The following is a 20,389-nucleotide window of genomic DNA, read 5'->3' on the forward strand; positions in this document are numbered from 1 at the left end:
CCGAGGAGAAAAATGACTGCTACTGCTGAATCCAGGACACATGTGTACATTCATTCCTTGGTGGACTGCCCCAGAACTGTTTGGGAAAGATGGTCCACCACCTCCAGCTATTGCCTCTAAGTCTCAACAGAATACCACAGCCATCCCAAGGGACCTCAGCTCCACCACAGCACCTTCTGGTGTGACTGCAACCACAGTAGGAACACTAGCACTAATGTTCATTTCAGTGTCACCATAGCTCTTAAAATTAATACTGCTGAATCAAACACCACTGCTTCATAGGTAACACGCCATATATAAAATGTCATTTCCCCCTGTGCCTAAACTTTGGAGTACCTTACTTCAAAGCAGTTCTTGGGGGCATGTTTTAAGCAAACTGGAATCAAGGATGAGTGGCAGCCTTAACCTAAGGCTGATTCAGACTCACCCTGGTACTGACTGCCAGCCAACTGATACCACAACTGCTAAGTCATCTACAAAGCTGGTCTCTGTCTAGTCCCTGAAGCAGCAGGTGCCCATACTACAGAGAGCAGGTGGCAGGGCTGTGTGAATCACTGAAGGCAGACTGGTTGGGCCCAACATCAGCCACCACAGCCAAATGATTCCCTGAACAGCATTTTATTCTGAAGTCAGACCTGTACAGAGCACAGTCAAGGTATACTCTACACAGGACTTTTGTTTCAAGTCCAACAGACACCTCTGTGGTGTTTTCAATTTCTAAATAATGAAAAAACCCAAAAAAACCAAAACCCAAACCACACAACTCAGCATAAAAAAAAATAGATCTTCCACTTTCTCCAACACATTTAGTCCTCAAAACCTGGTTTTGCGCTTTTAAGACAGCAGGTTTGCCAAAGTTCCAGGGAAGACTGTTCTGATGAGAAACAGCCTAACCAGACATACTGAACCCCAAAACTTTCATACCCTCCACCTTCTAAGGGTTAGACCCAGAAAACAAGAACCTCCAAGCAAGGTGCAGTCAACTTTCAAGTCCATACAACAGCATTTTAACCTTGGCTTCAGCACCTGCAGTCTAGTGGCAATCCAGGCCAGTTAGCAGTGGTCATCCTGTTCATCCATGTCTCAGGGGAGCAGCCAGAGCACAGGGAGAGACCCAGCAGCTGAAAGCTTTCAGCTCTTGCACCTATTGCCTTGCAGAAAACCTACCTTTTGCACAGGCTTTTTTATTTGCTTGGCTTACAGGCATAATAAACTGAATGAACAGGCCTGAATTGAATGAACACATTCCCAACACCCCTAAAAAAAAAATAAAATAAAATACAAACCAGGCAAAATTAAGCCAGCTTCTTTGAACCCTTCTCCCTGCAAACCCCCTCATCCCATTCAGGGAAGATGCAGTAGTCAAAATATTCCACAAGACACAAGTGCCACAGAACCCACTTGAATTTGGCTTCAATGTAGGTCTTGCAGAAAAAATAAAAAGAAAAAAAAAAGACATCACACACAAACAATTCTCACATTTAATGTAATGGCACCCTAATTACATTTACAGTACTTTTATCTCCACCAGATATTGTGTTTCAAAAGTATAATGGAAAAAAAAAACAAACATGAAAAAGCAACTGAGGTTTTTGGTAAGGTTTTAGAAACTCAACCATTTGGAGTTACATATGCACAAATGCCTTTCAACAAATCACAAAGAATCGTATTTTTCACCCTCACACTACAAAGAAAAAGTAATAGGTTTTGATAGGTCTTTTCACAAGATTTGGAGATCAAAGATGGCCCTTGTAAGTCAGGGGTGTCATAGGGTTATGTCAGGGCTTCCACTGGAGAGCCTGCCATGAAGCAAACACTATAAATAGGCAAAGAATGTGCAAGAGCTCTGAATAAGTGAGAAGCACATCATGCTTTGCCAGCCTGTGCTCTGACAGCTGTGGAACTGAAGGTTGATGCCTGAGGAAAGCCTGCCTGAACTTATAGAATCATAAAGGTTGAGTTGGAAGGGACCTTCAAAGGTTATCGAGTTCAACCCCCCTGCAATGAGCAGGGACATCTTCAACTAGATCAAGTTGCTCAGAACCACATCCAGCCTGGCCTTGAATGTCGCCAGGGATGGTGCATCCACCACCTCTCTGGGCAACATGTACCAGTATTTTACCACACTCATTGTAAAGATTTTTTTTTATCAAGTGCAACCTGAATCTCCCCTATTTTAGTTTAAAACCATTACCCTTCATCCAATTGCAACAGGCCCTGCTAAAAAGTCTGTCACCACCTTTCTTACAGGCCCCTATTAAGAACTGAAAGGCCACAATAAAGTCTCCCTGGAGTCTTCACTTGTCCAGGCTGAACAACCCCAGCTCTCTCACCCTGTTCTCATTAGAGAGGTATTCCATTCATCTGATCATTTTTGTGGCCCTTCTTCAGCTAAATTCTGTTCAAAGCATATCCATCACAGAAAGTCACACAGACAGCCACACATCAGACTACAACACTAGCAAAAGGCTCTCCTTTGGATTTCACCTTGGATCAACCACCAAAGCAGCAGAAAGGTCACTTGCAGAAGCCACAAGAATAATATGAAGTTGGTTTACCTATGAGAAGAAATTCAGAGAACTAATATGGAAGCAGATAAAAATAGGCTAGCTAGAAGTCTTTCTAAGGTACTATCTGCTAAAAAACTAGTAACCCTATTGTTTTACCATCAGTTTCATACTTTGACATTAAAGAGTTATGGAAAACAAGTACACTTTGTACGAATAAAGCTTGGAACACCCTTAAAGAGAGGAAGCTAGCCTAGAAGCAGGCAAGAACCCTTGATTTTTAACTGAAAGCTAAGCCTGAAAGGCAGTGAACTCGTAGTGACTTAAACTTAATTTTGGGAGTGGCTGTGTTTCCTACAGTGCTCATTTTATCTTTTATTCCTCTGCTTAAGGATTACAGAACTGACCCAACTTCATTAAGTGGAAAAAAAACATGTTTGGAGAAGTCAGTGGTTTGGTTGTAGTAGGAATTTAAATATTCATTCTCTCATGCTTAAGAACTGCTTATCCTGATGTTTCAAGGTTTTTTTCCCCTTCAGTTAAGAAAATGTTCACTAGACTAAGGTAGGTATTAACATTTTACCTTTGCATCCTGCTTCTAGAGTTGCCTCCCACCTCTATGTTCCAGCAGTCATTATCCCTGAAGGACATTCACTAATACTCTTACATTTAATACTAAAGGCCACGTCCTTCCCGAGTTTTACCAGCATGAACAATTCTCCTCAAATGCATACAGAAATGCCCACTTAAAAATACTTTGTGAAAGAAAGCAATTCAGAACATTAAGTTCTAATTTGTTCAATGGGATGCCCATATGATATGAATCAGACAGATCATCTGATTCATGCACAGGACTGATGGAGTACATTAAAGAAAAAAAAGCAGAAATCTACATGAATTACAACTTTTGGTTGAATCATATATTAATCATAAAGAAGAAACTAAAAATCTCTACTTACATTGAAAAAGGGTGGAAATAAACACACTCCAGCACTTTCCTACTAAAGAATATTGCACATTCCAATAACGTTGCACAAATTACTGGCTTTTTATAAAGACCATATATGAGGTATTAGTCTATTAATAAATAAAGGAGAACATGGAAAAGGAAAAGCACTTAACATAATGCAACAATCCATTCCAAGTATTTAGTGAGTGAAAACTGAACAAGCAATACTACGTACCCCTTGGGGAAGGTTACTTAGCAAATAGGCAGCTTTCAATATTCATCCAAGAAGTAAAGGGTTAAACCTCTTTTGGTAAGGATATTAAGAACTCAAAGTCTAGGTAGAACACTGCTGTTTAAAATGCTCATTTTGCTCATGCAATCAAGCTGAAAGGCAAATTTTTAGGGCATAATTCTACAGAGATGTTAATATGTGGGTGACAGTAATCTTATTAAGAGGAAGCAATTTACAATCATAAACCTGTACTACTAGTTAAGAAATAAATGGAACTTTTTGGTTGACATCAGTTAGAATATTCAGGTTTTTCTTGTTTGCTTTCTTTTGTAGTTTTAAATAGTTTATAGGGGTCATTCATCTCCATGGTGCTGAAACTTATGCCCATTTAGTCCTGTCCCTATTAGCAGACTGCAGCACCACAAGGCATCAGGTAAATACAATTGTAATTTCCACTTTTACTATGTGTTTATGCTAAAAATTCACCTTTCAAATCACAGTGCTGAAAAATTCCTGATGACAGGTAATAAATCTGTCAATAAAAAAAAAAATCTATTTTTTATTTAGACCCTTCCAGAAACACTAGAAATCTGCAGGCAACCTTGTCTTGTTAAAGTTCACAAAAACACAGAGGAGTATTTAAGTTCAATAAACTGAGCTACAGAAACAACACTGCACACATGGTAATGTAATAAGCATAAAACAAAGAGCATTTTCGGTGTGCTCTTCCAAACCTGTTTGAAAGATATTTGTATGTTGGAAGGAAAACAAGCAAACAAACAAAAAAAGGCTTTGTGTGCACACAAGCTTATATGCACAAATATCCCTTAAGTAAGTCTGGGGTTATTCAAATCTTAAGATCTTTCAGGCCAATGAAAGGCTATTTGTAAATAAAAGTTAATTACTATATCACTCTCCTAGGCAAAGCACAATCTTAACATTCTCTCTTGTTATTTTCCAGCTTTAGAAAGTATTTTTTTCATTAATACATTTGCAACGCTGTACAAAGACAAAGAGTAAAAAGGACCCAGGTAAGTCATATTTCTGCTGCTATTTTGTGTAAATTATCTAACTTGCACAGTAAGTCCTTATCGGGTAAAAACTGCAAGTGCAAACTTGGAAGGACGTGATAAAGAAAAAGCAGCACTTCAAAATTAAAGTATCATCTCCTCTGCTGAAATCCATGCACCAGTAACTTAAACAGTCCTGAACTGGCATACATGAAAAAATTATATTACATTTCTGAAATTAGAAATACTTGTGTTGAAGTTCAAAATTACAGAAAGTATTTACTAAACTCAAATCCATAGCATTTTCTGTCCTGTGAGATTATTTCTCCCCCATTTTAAGTAGTTACTGAGACATTTACTTCCCAAACATACATTGTTTCTATTCTGAAGATTAGTTTCATCTACAATTTCTTTATTGCAGTTAAGTGTTTTTTTTTAGAATAGTTAAGATTTTTTTTTCCATGTTAGGACAAAGTTAAGAAAGATCATGAAGATGTTGGAAGAAGAGATGAAAAGAAAGGAAACACTACTGTCCTGAACAGTCTGTGTATGTGGTCACCATGTTTCCTCGTCTCTGAGTGACAGTCCTGCAGTGCTTGCTGGATCCGTGAAACCTGGAATCAGTTCTCACGGCGTGTCGGTGTGCATTTTCAAAGTCACTAAACGAAAACATTTTTTCCATGTTCTCAAACACATCATCAAACAGTCCACCTCCAAAGGAGAACTCTTGGAAAGAACGTCTTTGCCGGTTGTGAGCTTCCCGATGACTCTGGAAGTGATTTTCAAAGTGCTTTTTTGACCGTGAGTTTTGACTAAAGATATCAAAGTCTTTGAACAGGTCATCAAAGTTGAAATTAAATGACTGACGGTATGGGCTTCCGTTATTCCCTTGTCCTCCATGACGGCCAAACTGATCATATTCTCTTCGTTTGTTCTCATCTGATAATGTTTCATATGCTGTTTCCAGGAAAAAAAAAAAAAAAGAAAAAAGTTTATTTACATTTCCAATTAAAAAAACAACAAAACAAAAGACTGAAGGAGAGAGGACGAGTTAGGAACTCTGTGCAACAAATGCCTGCATTCCTACAAAAGTCAGAAAAACAGTGCAGCATCTGCAAAACTATTTTCCAGCCAGGAAGTTCTAGCTACACTGCAGTTACAACTAAGCAACAAGACAAACGTCAAGGAGATAAAGGGAATTAATTTCCCCTATGCCCAAATATTCAGTTTTTCAAAAGCTCAACAATAAACCCAGATTTTGTGATTGGATATAAATGAAATGGAACAGTTTCCATTCAGTCTTGGGTCCAGAACTATGGTTATTGGTGCTCTATAGCAGAAACTGACAGATAATATACCCATTCTGATAACATTAAGTATTTTAAACGCTTCCATTTTCTCATCTGTCAAAGGCTGTCAATTACTCCATACACTTCAACACTTAAGAGCTCCCAGTTCCTCCTGTAATCAGTGCTAACAGCTGTAGTAAATAACAAGATCATTCCTCCCCTTTATCTTTCAAATAAAAACTTTTTCAAAAGAACTCTTCTGCAGGCAAGAAGGTAAACCCCAGAAATCGCTTATTAGTCAGGAGTACTACAAACACAGACTTATAAGAGAGCCTATGGGGAGCAGAAACGGGAACAGCTCATCTTTTAGCAAGTCTTTTTCTAATCTTTATTATTTGCTTCCAGCATTGTATTTATCACTAAACACTTACGAATGGTGTATTTCTAGGATCCCAGGATAATTCAGGTTGGAAGTGACCTCAGAAGATCTCATCTCCAGCCACTTGCTCAAAGTAAGGTTATTTATGAGACCAGACTTGGTTACTCAGAGCTTTACCCACTCATGCCTGAAAAATCTCCAAGGTTGGAGACTGCACAACCTTTCTAAGCAACCTGCTCCAATGATGGCCTATCCTCAAGGTGAAAAAGTTTTTGTTTATAACCACTCTGAACTTCTTGCACCTGTAGTCTCTTGTGCTCCCACCATGAACCACTGAAGCACCCTGCTGTGTTCTTCATCTCCCCGCTGTTACTGGAACACTGCTATTAGGTCCCCCTGAAGACCTAGTAATCCTGAGCTGGATCTTACTAGGCAGATCAAAAGACAAGAATTAACCTCCTAGGGCTACAGTTGTCCTACCACCAGGTATTTTTTGACTAGACACATAAGCCAAACAGCCTAAAAACCAGCAACAAACAAGCTGTGTAAAAGGCCTGCCTACATGTGAAGTCACAGAAACAAATCAGATACCAATGCTGGACATTTGACAGCACAGAAGTAGAATAAGGAAAAACAACACTTTTTACTTCTTATTCAGCAAATGCAGAATATATGTAAGTTGCCACATTTGCCCACAGATGCAAGCTGTTAAGACTAAGGTTAGCATATATTACCTTCAGCAATTTCTCTAAATTTTGCTTCTGCACCAGGACTCTTATTTTTGTCTGGGTGGTATTTCATAGCCAACTTGTGAAACGCCTTCTTGATCTGGCGGTCAGATGCAGTTTTTGGAACTCCTAAGATATCATAATAGCTTTCTGTAGCCAGTATTAATTCGGTTATCATTAAAATGCAGAGAGCAAATGTGAAGACAGACTGTGTAGTGGCCATTTCTCTAGTTCCTAGAAAGAGAAAGAAATATACTTGAAGAGCATGTTAATTCACATTCCACAATCATTTAAAGGTGCAACTATAGGCTGGGAGAAGACCTGCATGTTCCATAAGTCACTCAGTGACAGACATGTAAACATGCTATTTCACACGTTAACCTCCATTCCTTTGGTTTCATAATCACAGATCATGTAAATGAAAATACTGTGAATTCACTTTTCACATGCATAACAAGCACACTCCAGCGTTCACCTTTGTTTTACACCTACCATTAAGTGTGCATTCTCCCACCGAGCTGTTGAAGTAAATATGTAATATATTTCACTGTATCAAACAGTTCATACTGGAATACCTGAATTAGCTTTAAACTAATCCTCAGATTTTAGCACCATAAATGCAGTAGCTCTATCTAAATTAAGCCCAAGTTGCAAAAAAAAAACAAACAAACAAAAAAGCAAACAACAAAAAAAACCCAAACCTCAATACTGGAAAACCAATTCAATGATTATCTTGTGCAATAATAAGAACTTGAAAACACAAGTAGTCCAGAGATCAACTGTGAGGCACAGGAAGACAAGACTATCAAGACACTCATGCTCAGCTTCAAAAGGTCATTTAAATGACCTAAGGTGATCATGATAAATAAAACCCTCACTTAGAGTACAGAGGTCAGTCAAGTAGGCACATTTACTTTACAATGGGTTGGGCTTAGCTTACTTTCATATTAGATTATACTATAAATAAAAACACCTACCATTTCTTTGATATTACAGAATTCATCTGATAAATACCACTGCATATAAGGGTTTACATACGACACTGTCAATGTCTGAACTAAAAAAAAAAAAAAATAAAATTTTTCTAGACAAGACAAGCAGCTTCAACAGTAATTAAAAGTTGTCACCTGGCCAGCAGGATGCCCAACAAGGCCCTGAATGTACCAGAAATAACACATCTCGCTCACCAGATTACACCGATTCAAGTGTACCATAAATACAAACTAAAGAGATGAATGGCATTACTTTCCTGAAAGTTGAATAAGCTAACCTCACAGTCTGAGCACCATTAAAGTCAGAATACTTTTAGACTCTGTGTGGCCCAACTATTTTTCACCCAGAGTTCTAACCCTTTGAATACCAGGTACACAAGACAATTAAGTCTTTAATAGGAAAGTCCATATCCTCTAAAGAAAATTAACACCCAACCACTAAAAATGGAAAAAAAAATACCATCTCTAATAAGTAGGTCAGGGGGCTAAAATGAACATTGTGAGCCAAGGGCAAACAGCTCATAAGTACCCATGACACCCTAAGCATTTCTTTGGCTAGCAGCCTGCATGATAGCAAGTGTTAAGGAGCAGCAGTTGAAACAAACTGTATTTCAATCAGTGTATTTTGATACCAAACGAACAGCTACCTTCAATACTCTTCGTGCATGATACCAGGCATATTTTTAGCTCAAGCCTTTCCAAGGCTCTTCCATGTGCCTTCTCTCGCCATTTCACTAACCTGAAACTTTGCCACTTGGACAGTAAGAACCCTGTACGTTCACACCCTTTCACACTTCTGGGGCTTTCTTCCTGTCTCTGCTTTATAGATATAGATTTATGCCTTCATCTCACATATGAGATTGTTTTTATTTAACTTCATTTCCCCACATCTGCATCACACTTGTATAATCACCTGCTGCATTCTCCTAAGGCTAAACTCCCCACTTCTCCTATTAAACACTGAAAAGAGCTAAAAAGAGCAGCTGATGTCCATTCTTGAGCCAAATCCTCTTTTAAAACCCCCAAGAGCCAGAGAACATCAAGTCACTGGTTTGAAGGTTGTTGGGTTTTTTTGCCCAACCTTCTCCACATCTATTATTCCTGGTAATTAATTACACCTAAGTTTTCCCTTTTCTGCACTTTTACACTAGGATTTCTGTAATGCAGTTCTATGATATACTGCTCCTAGTTTTATTTGGATTTCTAAAGCATATTTAAAAAAAAAATAAATCAGTAATTCAGTTTCACTGGTTTGTTGTTTGGTTGGTTTTTTTTAAATAATGTAAACAGGTTTAATGCTGCCCTTGAACAATTCAGTAAAACTCAAGAGTAAAAGGAAGTGTAAATGAAAATCAAATATAACTGACACTCCAATAAAAGCAGCAATTTAAACTTATAAGGGTATCAGGAAGACATAGTAAGACACTATAATCAATTATTCAATTTACGTTTAAGCAAATAAGTATCTCATCTATCTATCAGCATCTTAGAATTGCTGTTAACATGCTAAATGCCTAACTTCCACCCCACCTCCCCTAACTATTTTCACAACCCCTTTCAAAATAAAATCTCTTTTAAACACTTGTTCTACTTCTGCCTCTTCTCCCTCAGTTTCTCAACAGAAAAGGGTCAGTGTTTAACTTCCCAGGCTATGCACAGTAGTTGCTTAAAACATTTCAGAATTCATTAAATTCTATATAATTCCGGACAAAAAGCTCATGTCACTACAGTCTTTCCTAGCAACTATGACAAACTCCATTTATTTAGGCACATCTATCAATAAAGTTAGAGATTTTATTAATACAGGTTAACTACTTAACGCTGTTAGGTAAGAAGTTACAGATCTCAATTGGTATTCAGCTTGGTATAAGAAGTATACTGTCTAATATTTATCAAAAGTATCACAGTTCTTCATCAGTTTTTTCAATATTATGAATAGCTATACAATGAATTGGTGTTTAATGATGATACCCCTGGAAGAAAACATGTTACACATAGAAAATAAGGATCCACTTCCATCTGGCAACGCAAACGCCCCATTCCACTCCTCTCTGAAAGTAATTAGCAGATGCTAGGTAAATGCTTATATTCATGAAGTTTTACGTACTCAGAAAACCCACAGTCACTACTACTCTGATCACAGGAACTGTGACGCACTACCTAGTGGAATCCTAATGTCAATTATTTTCGCAAACAACTTATTGGAACTAAAAAAGTTACCAAAGCCTTCCACTGGTTCTCATATCACGACTAAACCCAATGAGTAAGCAAATCGCCAAGTACACAGCCACCCACATGAAAGGCTGACAAACATCATGGCTTGTACTTTTCCTGGCTTCCCCTACACTGACCCGAAAGCAAAAGTAGCAGAAGGCTCCTGAGTCTTGCTCTTAAGAATAAGGAAACGAAACAGCCTTCCCCAGCATCATCCTCCCTAGCCAGACCTAAAGAACCTCACCAGAGCCGAGCCACATAGCGAGGCCGAGCCAGGGCTCGGCACACGACAACAGCGACAGTGAACGACTCTCACCCACCTCCGAGCCAGCCAGGCTTGGGCAAGATCACAGCAAATGGGCCCATAGAGAAATGAGACGCCGGAGAACAAATACACCCACCAAGCCAGCCCCCAGTATCCCCAACTCCCTCCCCCAGCCGCTCCGGCGCACCCGCACCTCTCCGGCCCCTCCGCCTTCCCTCCAGCTCCCCCGCGCCTTCCCCAAGCCTTCCGGCAGCGGCCGCCCCTGTCCCCACCGGAGGCGGGCCGGGTCCCGCCGCGCCGCTCACCTCAGACCCCGCTCAGCGCCGCCAGCGCGCCCGCCGCCCCTCAGCGGACCAACCGCCACTCCCGCCCAGCGCACGAAAGCGCGCGCGCAGACCTTCCCCCGCGCCCCGACAGCGATTCCTACACGAAGCGCTACGCCATTGGCTGCTCAGCCCCACGTGACGCAAACACGCCGGCGCCGCCACTGGGCGGGACTTCCTCCCCTGACGCGGGGTGGTGGGAGGGGTTATTGCCTCTGCTCGCGGGAATCCTCCCTCCGTGCCCCCGCTGAGCGGATGGTTCCGCCCACCGCCTGGGGCGCGCCGTGCCGCTATGCCGCGGTACTGCGCTGCGTCCACCTGCAAGAACCGGGGCGGGCAGAGCGCCAGGGATCGGAGCAAGCTCAGCTTCTACCCGTGAGTGCGTGCGTAGCGGTGTGGGGGCTGGCCCTTGGCCTGCTTCGCGCCAAAGGGGCAGACCTCGGGTGAGGCGAGGCCCGCAGCGGCCCCTCAGGAGCCGGGGAGAGCAGCGGGTAAATGGCCGAGAAGTAACTCTAGGGGCTGGCGGGCGCCTCTGAACCCTGCTTGGTGCTGTCGTCTCTGGGGAGGAAGAAAAGGCGCAGGGCAAACTGGTCGACAGGTTGAGCATTTAACTGCCCCCCACGAAGGCTGCCAGCGCTTCCTGGTGGGAGGGGGGATGCAACAGTATGGAAAGGCTCTTGAATAGGTGCGAGTATCTGGGAAGTGAAAACTGAAGAGATTCGACATTTACGCTTATAATCGTGAGGCTGTTTAGTGTTAGAGCTAAGTAGCACCGGTACACTGGTTTTCTGAAGTGTGGCTGCCTTTGTGGTAGGGGTGTTTCAGCAGGGCAGGCATTCGTGGACGTGTTGGCTTAATGGTAAGGCAGCCGGGTATCCTGCGTCTAACAGCTTGCAAGCCAAGCTAAGGACCCTGCAGAGTAGGAAAATAAACAGACATTGGTTCTTTGAATTTAAATATTCCCACTAGGATTATTAGCTTGCAAACAGCGGTACTGCTGATCTGTTTAGAGGCTGCTAAGCTAGCTGGAAGCTAACTAGCTTGGTTGCCAAAAAGCAGTTTATGGTGTCTAAATGGTACTATCCAGCCACCTAATCGATAAGTCACCATTCCAGGCCCCTAGTAACCCGTGTACTGATGCAGTTAAGCGGCTGTTGTTTCCCAGATCCTGAGTCCCAGAACAGTGAGTTAAAAACTGTTTACCAAACTTGAGAGGAGCACTGTGCAGGTAGCTAAATATTAATGTGTTTCTGTTGAACAAAAGTGTGATGAGAATTTGTCAACAAAAGTTTTTTTGTAGCATTAAAGTAAAAATGGAGTAAGTTTCACAACTAGCCTCAAAATCTGTTTTAATAAAGTTTAGACCTCAAACCTTTTGTTTCAGTTTTGTCTCAGTTGCTAAGTAGTCAATGTTATGCCATCATCAGGAAGGCTATGCAGGAAGACTGCTTTGAAACGGATTTTAGCTTAAATTGAAGAAAAAGCTCTTTTTTCTGTTAAGTCTCTTAATACGTGATTCATTCTAAAACAACCACGAAAATGGGGGGAAATAGTTTTAGAGAATGCGAATGCCACATGGATGATCAAAACACATTTACGTGCTAATACTTATTTATATGCAGATGTATGGCATCAGTGTAAAGATGACTGCAAAACCACAGCTGTTTCATCTAGCCATTGAATTGTGCTGCTGAGGTCCTGAAGAAGGGGTGCTGAGATTTGATTTATGGAGCAGATTCTTTTGATGCGTGAGGGGGTACTGAAGCAGGAGCAGGTTTTGGTGAAGTCGCCCTGAAGCTAAAATAATAATTTTGGGGATGAGCCATTGTCCCTCACTACAGATTATTTTGTTTCTTGTGTGAAGCTGGCTGACTTGGGAAAGCAGCGAGTGCTGCATTGCAAGAGTAATGGTGGTAGATGTTCTCAAGACCTTGTGGAGGGGGTGTGTTTGGTGACATGATCTTCGATTGAAAGAAGACATCCTCTTACTGAGAGCCTTTTTGGACCTCTGTATAGTAACATCCCAGGCTAAGCTCTGTTACTCATGGGGCATGCCGTGTAATGTATGCAGTGCTGCTGTTGCATGTACATGATCTAAGTAGGCAGGATTTGGAAAACCAGAGCCTCTAACCTTCAGAGGTTATTGTGTTCATGCCAGCAGTGATCCTTGCATTCTTGCAGATACTCAGAGACAGATGCATGAAAAGCTTCCTCTGTTTCCTCGGTAACTTGAAAACTCAAATGGCAATAAGTTCAAAAGATTGGGGAAGGGGTAAAGACATGCACATTTATCCTCTGAATCTCGGGTGTCTTTCTCTCAAAATCAGCCAAGTTTGTAGTTTTGGAGCACTGGGAGCCTATGTGAGAGTGTCATTGCCATATGTTGCTTTTGGAGGTGTCCTGGGTTCAGCAGTAGCAGTCATTTTTCTCCTTCTCAGTAGCTGGTGCAGTGCTGTGTTTTGATTTTCGGCCTGGGAACAGAGCTGATAACAATGCTGTTTTGGTCTGGCCAAGGACTTTGTGAGCCTCATGCTCTGCCAGGGAGGAGGGGAAGCCGGGAGGAAGCAGAGACAGGACACCTGACCCAAACTGACTGTCCTGGTTTTAGCAGTAGCAGTCATTTTTTCTCCTTTTGGTAGCTGGTGCAGTGCTGTGTTTTGACTTTCAGCCTGGGAACGCTTAAAAATTATGTTTTGGTTGGACAAGGACTTTGTGAGCCTCTGCTCTGCAGGAAGGGAAGCGGGGAACAGAGACAGCAGACCAAATGACCAAAGAAGTATTCCATACCACAGCATGTCATGCCCAGGATGTAAGGGAGAGTTACCTGGAAGGGCTAGGACTGTGGGGTTGGAGGAGGTATCAGTCAGTGCTTGGTCGGGCTTGGAGGGGTGAGTTATGGGTCAGCTAGTGCTGAGGTGTTGTGTTCTCTTCCCTTATTTCCTTTATCATTACTATTATTGGTGGTAGCAGTAGTGATTTGTGTTATACCTTAGTTACTAAACTGTTCTTATCTCAACCCGTGGGAGCTGCATTCTTTTTGGTTCTCCTCTTCGTCCCTCTGGGAGTAGGGGGAGGGCAAGAAGGGGTGGGGGAGTGAGTGAATGAGCTGTCTGGCTGGGTTTAAACCACCAGGAGACCTGCAGCTTCAGATTTGAGAGGATCTAGGGTTTGTCAAGAAGCTGCCTAACTGTTGCTTTTCAGAGGATTTGAGTGACACAGTGCGCCAGGCTCTCTCCCAAGCTTCTGTTGTATGGGAATACCTCACTGCAGAGCTGATTTTTATTTTATTTTTTGTGCATTAGAGTTCCATAAATGCATGGTAACCAAAATAAATCATTGTTAATTGAAAGGAAAAAAGATTTAAGGGAAGGGAAATTGAGTTAAAAATGCTTCACTTCCATTTGTTACATGGTAGAGTTAAAATAAACTTGATGTGCAGCAGAAAAATCTGTAAGCAGATTTCAAATGCCCTGATATCTGTCTGGGAAGAGAAGAGAGCCAAGAGTGGTCTCAATGCTCATGTTACTATTGCTATAACTGCTTCACTGTGCATGCATCATAGTGAGCATTTAACTTCCCTTTGTATATTGTGATTCACTGAGTAAATTACACATTTTGCCCACTTTCTTTTAATTTAGTTCTCTTTCCCTTGTCAGTGTTTGGCCTTTTGAGTATATTTTCAAAATCAATTTTTTTGATCTATGAATATGCATACACTTCATTTTCCTTTTCAAGTAGGTTAGATGGTTGTGAAGTTAATTATGGGTTATATAATACCATGTGGGCTCTCAGTACTGTACAAAAGATTACTTGCTAAAACACAAGATACAGAAGTGCATTGCATTTGTGTGTATTTGCTATTTGAGCAGAAATTAAATCTAGCACTGGAAATATTCACATACTTCAGATTATCTGATAATTTGGATATGACAGGTATTATAGCAACAAAAGGTTTTGTTACCACTTGTGTCTAGTGAGACAAAAAAAAAAGCCCTACAAATACTATTTATAAAATGAAAGTCAGACCTGGATTAACATGAAAGTGGCATCCTGATAAGCATGTGATATTTAAATTCTTTTTCAAAAGCCTTATTTTTATATTTTTGTAAGGAAAGGCTACCTTGTAAGGAACAATGAGGTATTCTTTATTTGGAAAAAATAAAGAAACAAAAATAACATTTTTAATTTTTGTTCGTTTGTTTGTTTCAATTGCTTTGCAAAAGGTTTCCACTTCATGATAAAGAGAGACTTGAGAAATGGTTGCGGAATATGAAACGAGATGCGTGGACTCCAAGTAAGCACCAGCTTCTGTGCAGCGATCATTTCACCCCCGATTCCCTTGATGTGCGATGGGGTATACGATACTTGAAGCATACTGCTGTACCAACAATTTTCTCTTCCCCAGAAGATGAGGTAACATACTCCTATCTTTTTGAAATTGTAGTACAAAGCTAATCAACTATTGATGCCATACAGGTGTTCTCATTATCTGTACTATATTCATATTTTATGTAAAAATAAGATTCACACCCATTTTCAAGATATCCAATTATTTGGATGATAATATTTCCTGGTTGCCAATTATCTTTTTCTTTTCCATCATTATCTGTTTTTTTAGCCTGTCCCCTTGGCCCGTTTCTTCCCCTACCACCCTTCTGTTTGTTGTTTGGATTTAGGTTTGGGTTGTGGGGTGTTTTTTTTGTTTTTGTTTTGTGTTGGGGGCTTTTTCCCTTCTCCTATTTTTGCTGTAGGTTTTTTTTGTTGGGTGTTTGATGTCATCGTCCCCCCCCTTCATGACTGTGGTGCACCTGGACACCAGGTGCCATCAAAGTCATTCAGCCTCCTCAGCTGGATAAGTGAGGAAAAATGTGACAAAAGGCTTTCAGGTTGAGATGAGGGCAGGGAGAGATCACTCACCAGATACTGTTATGGGCAAAGCAGACTTGGCTTGGGGAAAATGAATTTATTACTAATCTCTGTTCCAGCACCTGGAGCACCTCCTTCTGCACTGACCTTGGTTTCTGTAGAGATATTTCTCCCATATATTCTCACTCCTCTTTCCAGCCACAGGTGGTTGCAAAGGGTTTTTTTCCCCTTCTTAGCTATGTTATCACAGGGGCACTACCACCATTGCTGATGGGCTTAGCACTGGCCAGAAATGGGTCCATCTCGGAGCTGGCTACAGAAGCCACCCCTGTAGCCCCCACTACCAAACCTTAAAGCACAAACCCAGTACACTGGCATGAGTGAAGTTAAACTTACTCCTTGTCCTTTTTTGTTCTGGGGATTTGGGGGTTTGTGTTTTAGTACAAAGGCCTAACAGGAGTACAAGTTCTGCAGCTTTGACTGTTCATAATGAAGCTTATTAGAAAAAAAAACAACACCAAGACACTGACTGTTAGTTTATTTTTTTTTTCATTTCACATACTAAAAAGCTTTTTTGAATACTGATCTGAAATCTAATCATGTGATGATGTAGTTTATTGGGGGGGAGAGAAGAACGGAAATAAGGTGGCTGAAAAAAGGTAAGTTTCAAACCACCCCTCTTCTGTAAAAATTGATCCTTCTGCTAAGATTTCTACGCATCCAAAAAAAAAAGTTTTGTTGTTTTTTTTTTTAATGAAGTGCAGGGTTTAGTTGTAAGCATTTCACTGCTTATTTAAAAATCATCTTGTGGTGTTGTACGTGAATGTGTTTCACTATTGTGCAAGCCTGTGTTCATGATTTTTTTTTTGTTGTTAAGTTCTGTTTGGGTTAGGCTGCATGACTGAAATTTTGCTATATCCTTCTAAAACAACATTGTTGCATCTTTAATGCAAAAATCTTGTACTGTGCATATTTTATATACATATATTTAATAGAATGTTTCAGGTGGTAATAGGAGATGCTTGCCAGTCTTTGTCAGACACATTTGCATAGCCAATTATTTTCAGGTGCTTTTAAAATAATGATGACTCCTGTAAACCAGTAAAGTTCCTTAAAAGTTTGAAAAAAGAAAAAAGTATTATTTCCTTTAGAGCTTTAATATAGTATTTAACATCTAGGACCTGAAGCAAAAGTTGTAGAAGGTGCTTACATGAATTTTTGGGTCTCTTATATAATTTTAAAACGGTGTTCATCTGAATTACTCCTTATGCAGTGCCGTGCTATAGAATGAGATTTGCCCAATTTTTTTATGCTCAAGTGAATTTGTAGTTACAGGCTGGTTGTTTTTGTGTTATTTTTATTTAGGAAAAAGTTTCTTCTCAAAAAAGCCCACAGGAGAGAAAGAAAGAAGACCCAGAAGAAACAAATAAAAATGTAGTGTCAGAGGAAGTGATTGTACCACTTAAACCTTGTACACCAAAGAAAAATCCTGTACTTGCAGAAAACATAGATGAAAAAGCAGTAGTTTGTTCAACTGCATTGAGTAAACCTTTACAAATTCGAAAACTGCAGCTTCAAAATGGAGAAGACTTTCAGGCAGACAGTGTTGTTCTTGATAGTTCATCTACGCATCATAAGCATCAACCTGATCCTGTCCTAATGGCAGCAGCAGTTCAGAGCATGGAAACTACTAGTGTTCATACGTCTGTAGAGGATCCAGCAGGCTGTGCAGCTGCAGTCTTGCAATTTACAGACCCTGACTACTTGAATTCATCGCTGAAAAATGCTTTAGGTTCAGTTACTGACTATGCAATTGAAAATCCTAACTCTTATATTGTAAGATGCTCTGTTGAAGGACAGCCAACAAGTGAAAGCACGGTTTTACTGAGTACAATGGCACAAACTATAGAACAGTTCAGTGGAAGTGAAGAATCTGTCATTGCTATTATTGTGCCAGCTGAGAGTTCAGAAGAGCCTGAAATGGTGAATAGTTCTTTTCTGCCTGTTAAGCCAGAGTTACTTGACATAGAGGAGACAGAAACAGATACATCTGTGTATATGAATGCATATGATGGTAATGAAGTATTACAAAATGAGCATTCGTACTGCAAACAAGGCATAGACAGAGATCTCCTTTGGCAAAAAATTCCAAAGCTCCACTCTAAGATAACCCTACTTGAAATGCAGGAGGTAGAAACTTTGGGGAGACCGAGGTCCTTGGAAGCTCTTGTTGGACAACTGAAGCAAGAAAACCTGCTTTCTGAAGAAAAGCAGGGGATTGTACAAAACTGTTTTACAACACTTGAAGTGACAGTGTTACAGTAAAGGTTTTTAATGATGGTTCTAAAGTATCTTTTTAGCCTCTTTGACCTTTTGGATAAAGTTTTTTTTTCATTCATGGTATTTTAAGCATCTAATGCAAATTATGTGAATAGCAGATATTCCTTAAAATGTTACATCAACCACTGTCAAAACTGCCTGTAAAACATAACTTGCAAGTAAGCTTTAAAAAAGTATTAAAGCTGTTAAAGTTTTATTAAGAAATACATAAATCAAGTAAAGATAACTTAAACCTTTCTAACTGCAGGCTCCTCTGAAACATGCAACTCCAGCTTTTGTTGCAGTAGTACAATGGACAGAAGAAGTGTAGGATGGAAAATCGTAAAACTGTTGTTTAAAGAAAAAAAGTGTTCCATTTTTCTTCTGAGTAAGGAGTTAAATAATACTCATTGTCCAGAGAGGCCACAATTGCTGTGTAATTTTCTGTTCATCTAACGTATGTTCTGATAGTTTGTTGTACACTTTGACCTTATTAAAATTGTTTCTGCAATAAAAGGTGTTTCATTTAGTTCTAGAAACAAACATTCTTTAAGAATATTGTTACAGTGAGCAGGTCCATCTCCCTTTTGGGGAGTGGCATTATTCAGCTCAGGTGGAAACAACAATCTTAAATAGTGTTATTTTTGTTGGTTAATAAAAAAGAAAGATCTAACTGTTCCATGGCTGCTACCTGCTCAGCATTGCTCCTCTTACAGTCTGTAGGTGGGTAATGCGTATACCCTTAACCATACACTGGAGGAAAAAAATGCTTTGTGAGGCAAATTGTTAGGGAAAGTAACAGAATCTGGCTCGTTATTTCCTTTTTTTTTTAATTATTTATCTTACTTTTCAAGAAATCTTAGAATCATAGAAAGGTTTGGGTTGGAAGGTAGCTTAAAGATCATTTGATTCCACACACCCCTCTTTCCCCCACCACAGGAAGGGACACCTTCCACTGGATCAGGTTGCTCAAAGCCCCATTCAACTTGGCCTTAAACGCTGCCAGAGGGATGGAGAAGCCATTTCTTCTCTGGGCGATGTGTTCCAGTGTTTCACCACTCTCATAGAGAAGAATTCTTTCCTAATACCTAATCTAAGTTTCTCATCTTTAAGCTTGAAGCCATTACCCCTTGTCATGCTTCTACATGTCCTTATGAAGAGTCCCTCACCAGATTTTTTGTAGGCTCACTGTAAGTACTGGAAGACTGTGACAATGTTTTCCCTGAACTCTACAAGCTGAACAAGCCAAACACTTGGCCTGCCTTCATAGGAGAGATACACCAGCCCTATGATCATCCTTGTGGTCCTTCTCTGGACTTGGCTTCTCTGGAATTACCCAACTAGAAATCCATTCCCCTGTATTGATTTTACTAACTAGTTCTTAGTGTAGAGGATACCACTGCAGTAGAAAGATGCTGACAATTCATTTGGAGGAAAATGGATTTGCTTAAATAACTTCTGCTTATTCTGTCTTTGTGCCACCCCTTGGATCTGGAGTTCCTTGTACAATCTATTACAGTGAACTAGTACTAGGTCATCTAATCCAACTATACATTGCAGTAGGACTAGATTGGCATTGTAGGTCCCTTGCAACACAACCACTCTATTCTGTTCTACAATGATGAGATTACTTGAGGGATTCAGATATATTTTCATTTATTCAAAAGTGTGTCCATACCACCACCTGTTCTGTCTAGGACTGGAGCAAATGGGTTCTTTTGCAGTGTTACCTGTATTGTCTATCAGACACATTCTAAACTGTTCTGGTTATGTTTTCATAAGGAATTGAGGATCAAGTAACACTAATTACAAAGCTGGCCTCCAACTAGATAACAAGCTGCAAATGAGTCAAACTAGAATATTTTGAGACTTGGGAGTAGCTGCCTACAAGTTGTTCTGGTAAAGCACAGTGCTGTAAGAGGTTAGTCTGTATCAGTAACCACTGTAAAGGGCCTGGTTTGTCCTTACTCATTAACTTATTTCAGGCTCAGGATATGCTTGGGAAAATCCCTAAAGAAGGTAAAGGTCAGTTATAATATGATGAATTATTTACCAGGACTCCATGACCCACTGATTTTTTTCATGAATGTCATTACAAATGCTCTGCTAACACTTACGTATTTTAAGGCTGCCTACCCAGTTCAAAATTCCACTGTAGGCCTTGAATGGCAGTGAGAGCTCAGACATGGCAAAGAAGTTGCAACGCTTTAAACTTGTCTCAGCAAAGCTCTATTCCCAAAGAAAATGGGGTGTTTTTTTAACATTTGCATTTATGAAACATTTTTGCCTTTATTAATAGTTTCTAGTATTAAAATT

At 40.2% G+C, this 20,389-nt stretch overlaps 2 protein-coding genes across 4 annotated transcripts; one reads left to right on the forward strand and one right to left on the reverse strand.

Annotated features, from left to right (window-relative positions):
• Window positions 1-1,458: 1,458 nt before the first annotated feature.
• On the reverse strand, window positions 1,459-10,956 carry DNAJB9 (DnaJ heat shock protein family (Hsp40) member B9). 2 transcript variants are annotated; one of them, XM_061361168.1, is made up of 3 exons: window positions 10,871-10,956; window positions 7,101-7,328; window positions 1,459-5,655 (listed from the first exon to the last, which is right to left on the reverse strand). In XM_061361168.1, exons 2-3 carry the CDS (start codon window positions 7,315-7,317, stop codon window positions 5,225-5,227), a joined length of 648 nt encoding a protein of 215 aa, XP_061217152.1. In that variant the 5' UTR covers window positions 7,318-7,328; window positions 10,871-10,956; the 3' UTR covers window positions 1,459-5,224. The 2 variants fall into 2 exon arrangements, with proteins under 2 accessions (XP_061217152.1, XP_061217153.1); XM_061361169.1 differs by lacking the exon at window positions 10,871-10,956 and adding an exon at window positions 7,796-8,146.
• Window positions 10,957-11,123: 167 nt separating this feature from the next.
• THAP5 (THAP domain containing 5) lies at window positions 11,124-18,226 on the forward strand. Of its 2 annotated transcripts, none has more exons than XM_061361126.1 (3): window positions 11,124-11,263; window positions 15,112-15,301; window positions 17,120-18,226. In XM_061361126.1, the coding sequence occupies exons 1-3, from the start codon at window positions 11,181-11,183 to the stop codon at window positions 18,077-18,079; spliced, it is 1,233 nt and encodes a 410-aa protein (XP_061217110.1). In that variant the 5' UTR covers window positions 11,124-11,180; the 3' UTR covers window positions 18,080-18,226. The 2 variants fall into 2 exon arrangements, with proteins under 2 accessions (XP_061217110.1, XP_061217111.1); XM_061361127.1 differs by lacking the exon at window positions 11,124-11,263 and adding an exon at window positions 14,044-14,054.
• Window positions 18,227-20,389: the final 2,163 nt, after the last annotated feature.

The sequence above is a fragment of the Neopsephotus bourkii genome, unplaced genomic scaffold, assembly GCF_033783945.1.
Source record: "Neopsephotus bourkii isolate Nb327-2 ecotype Australia unplaced genomic scaffold, CSIRO-AGI_Nbou_v1 NB_1053, whole genome shotgun sequence".
Lineage (NCBI taxonomy): Eukaryota > Metazoa > Chordata > Aves > Psittaciformes > Psittacidae > Neopsephotus > Neopsephotus bourkii.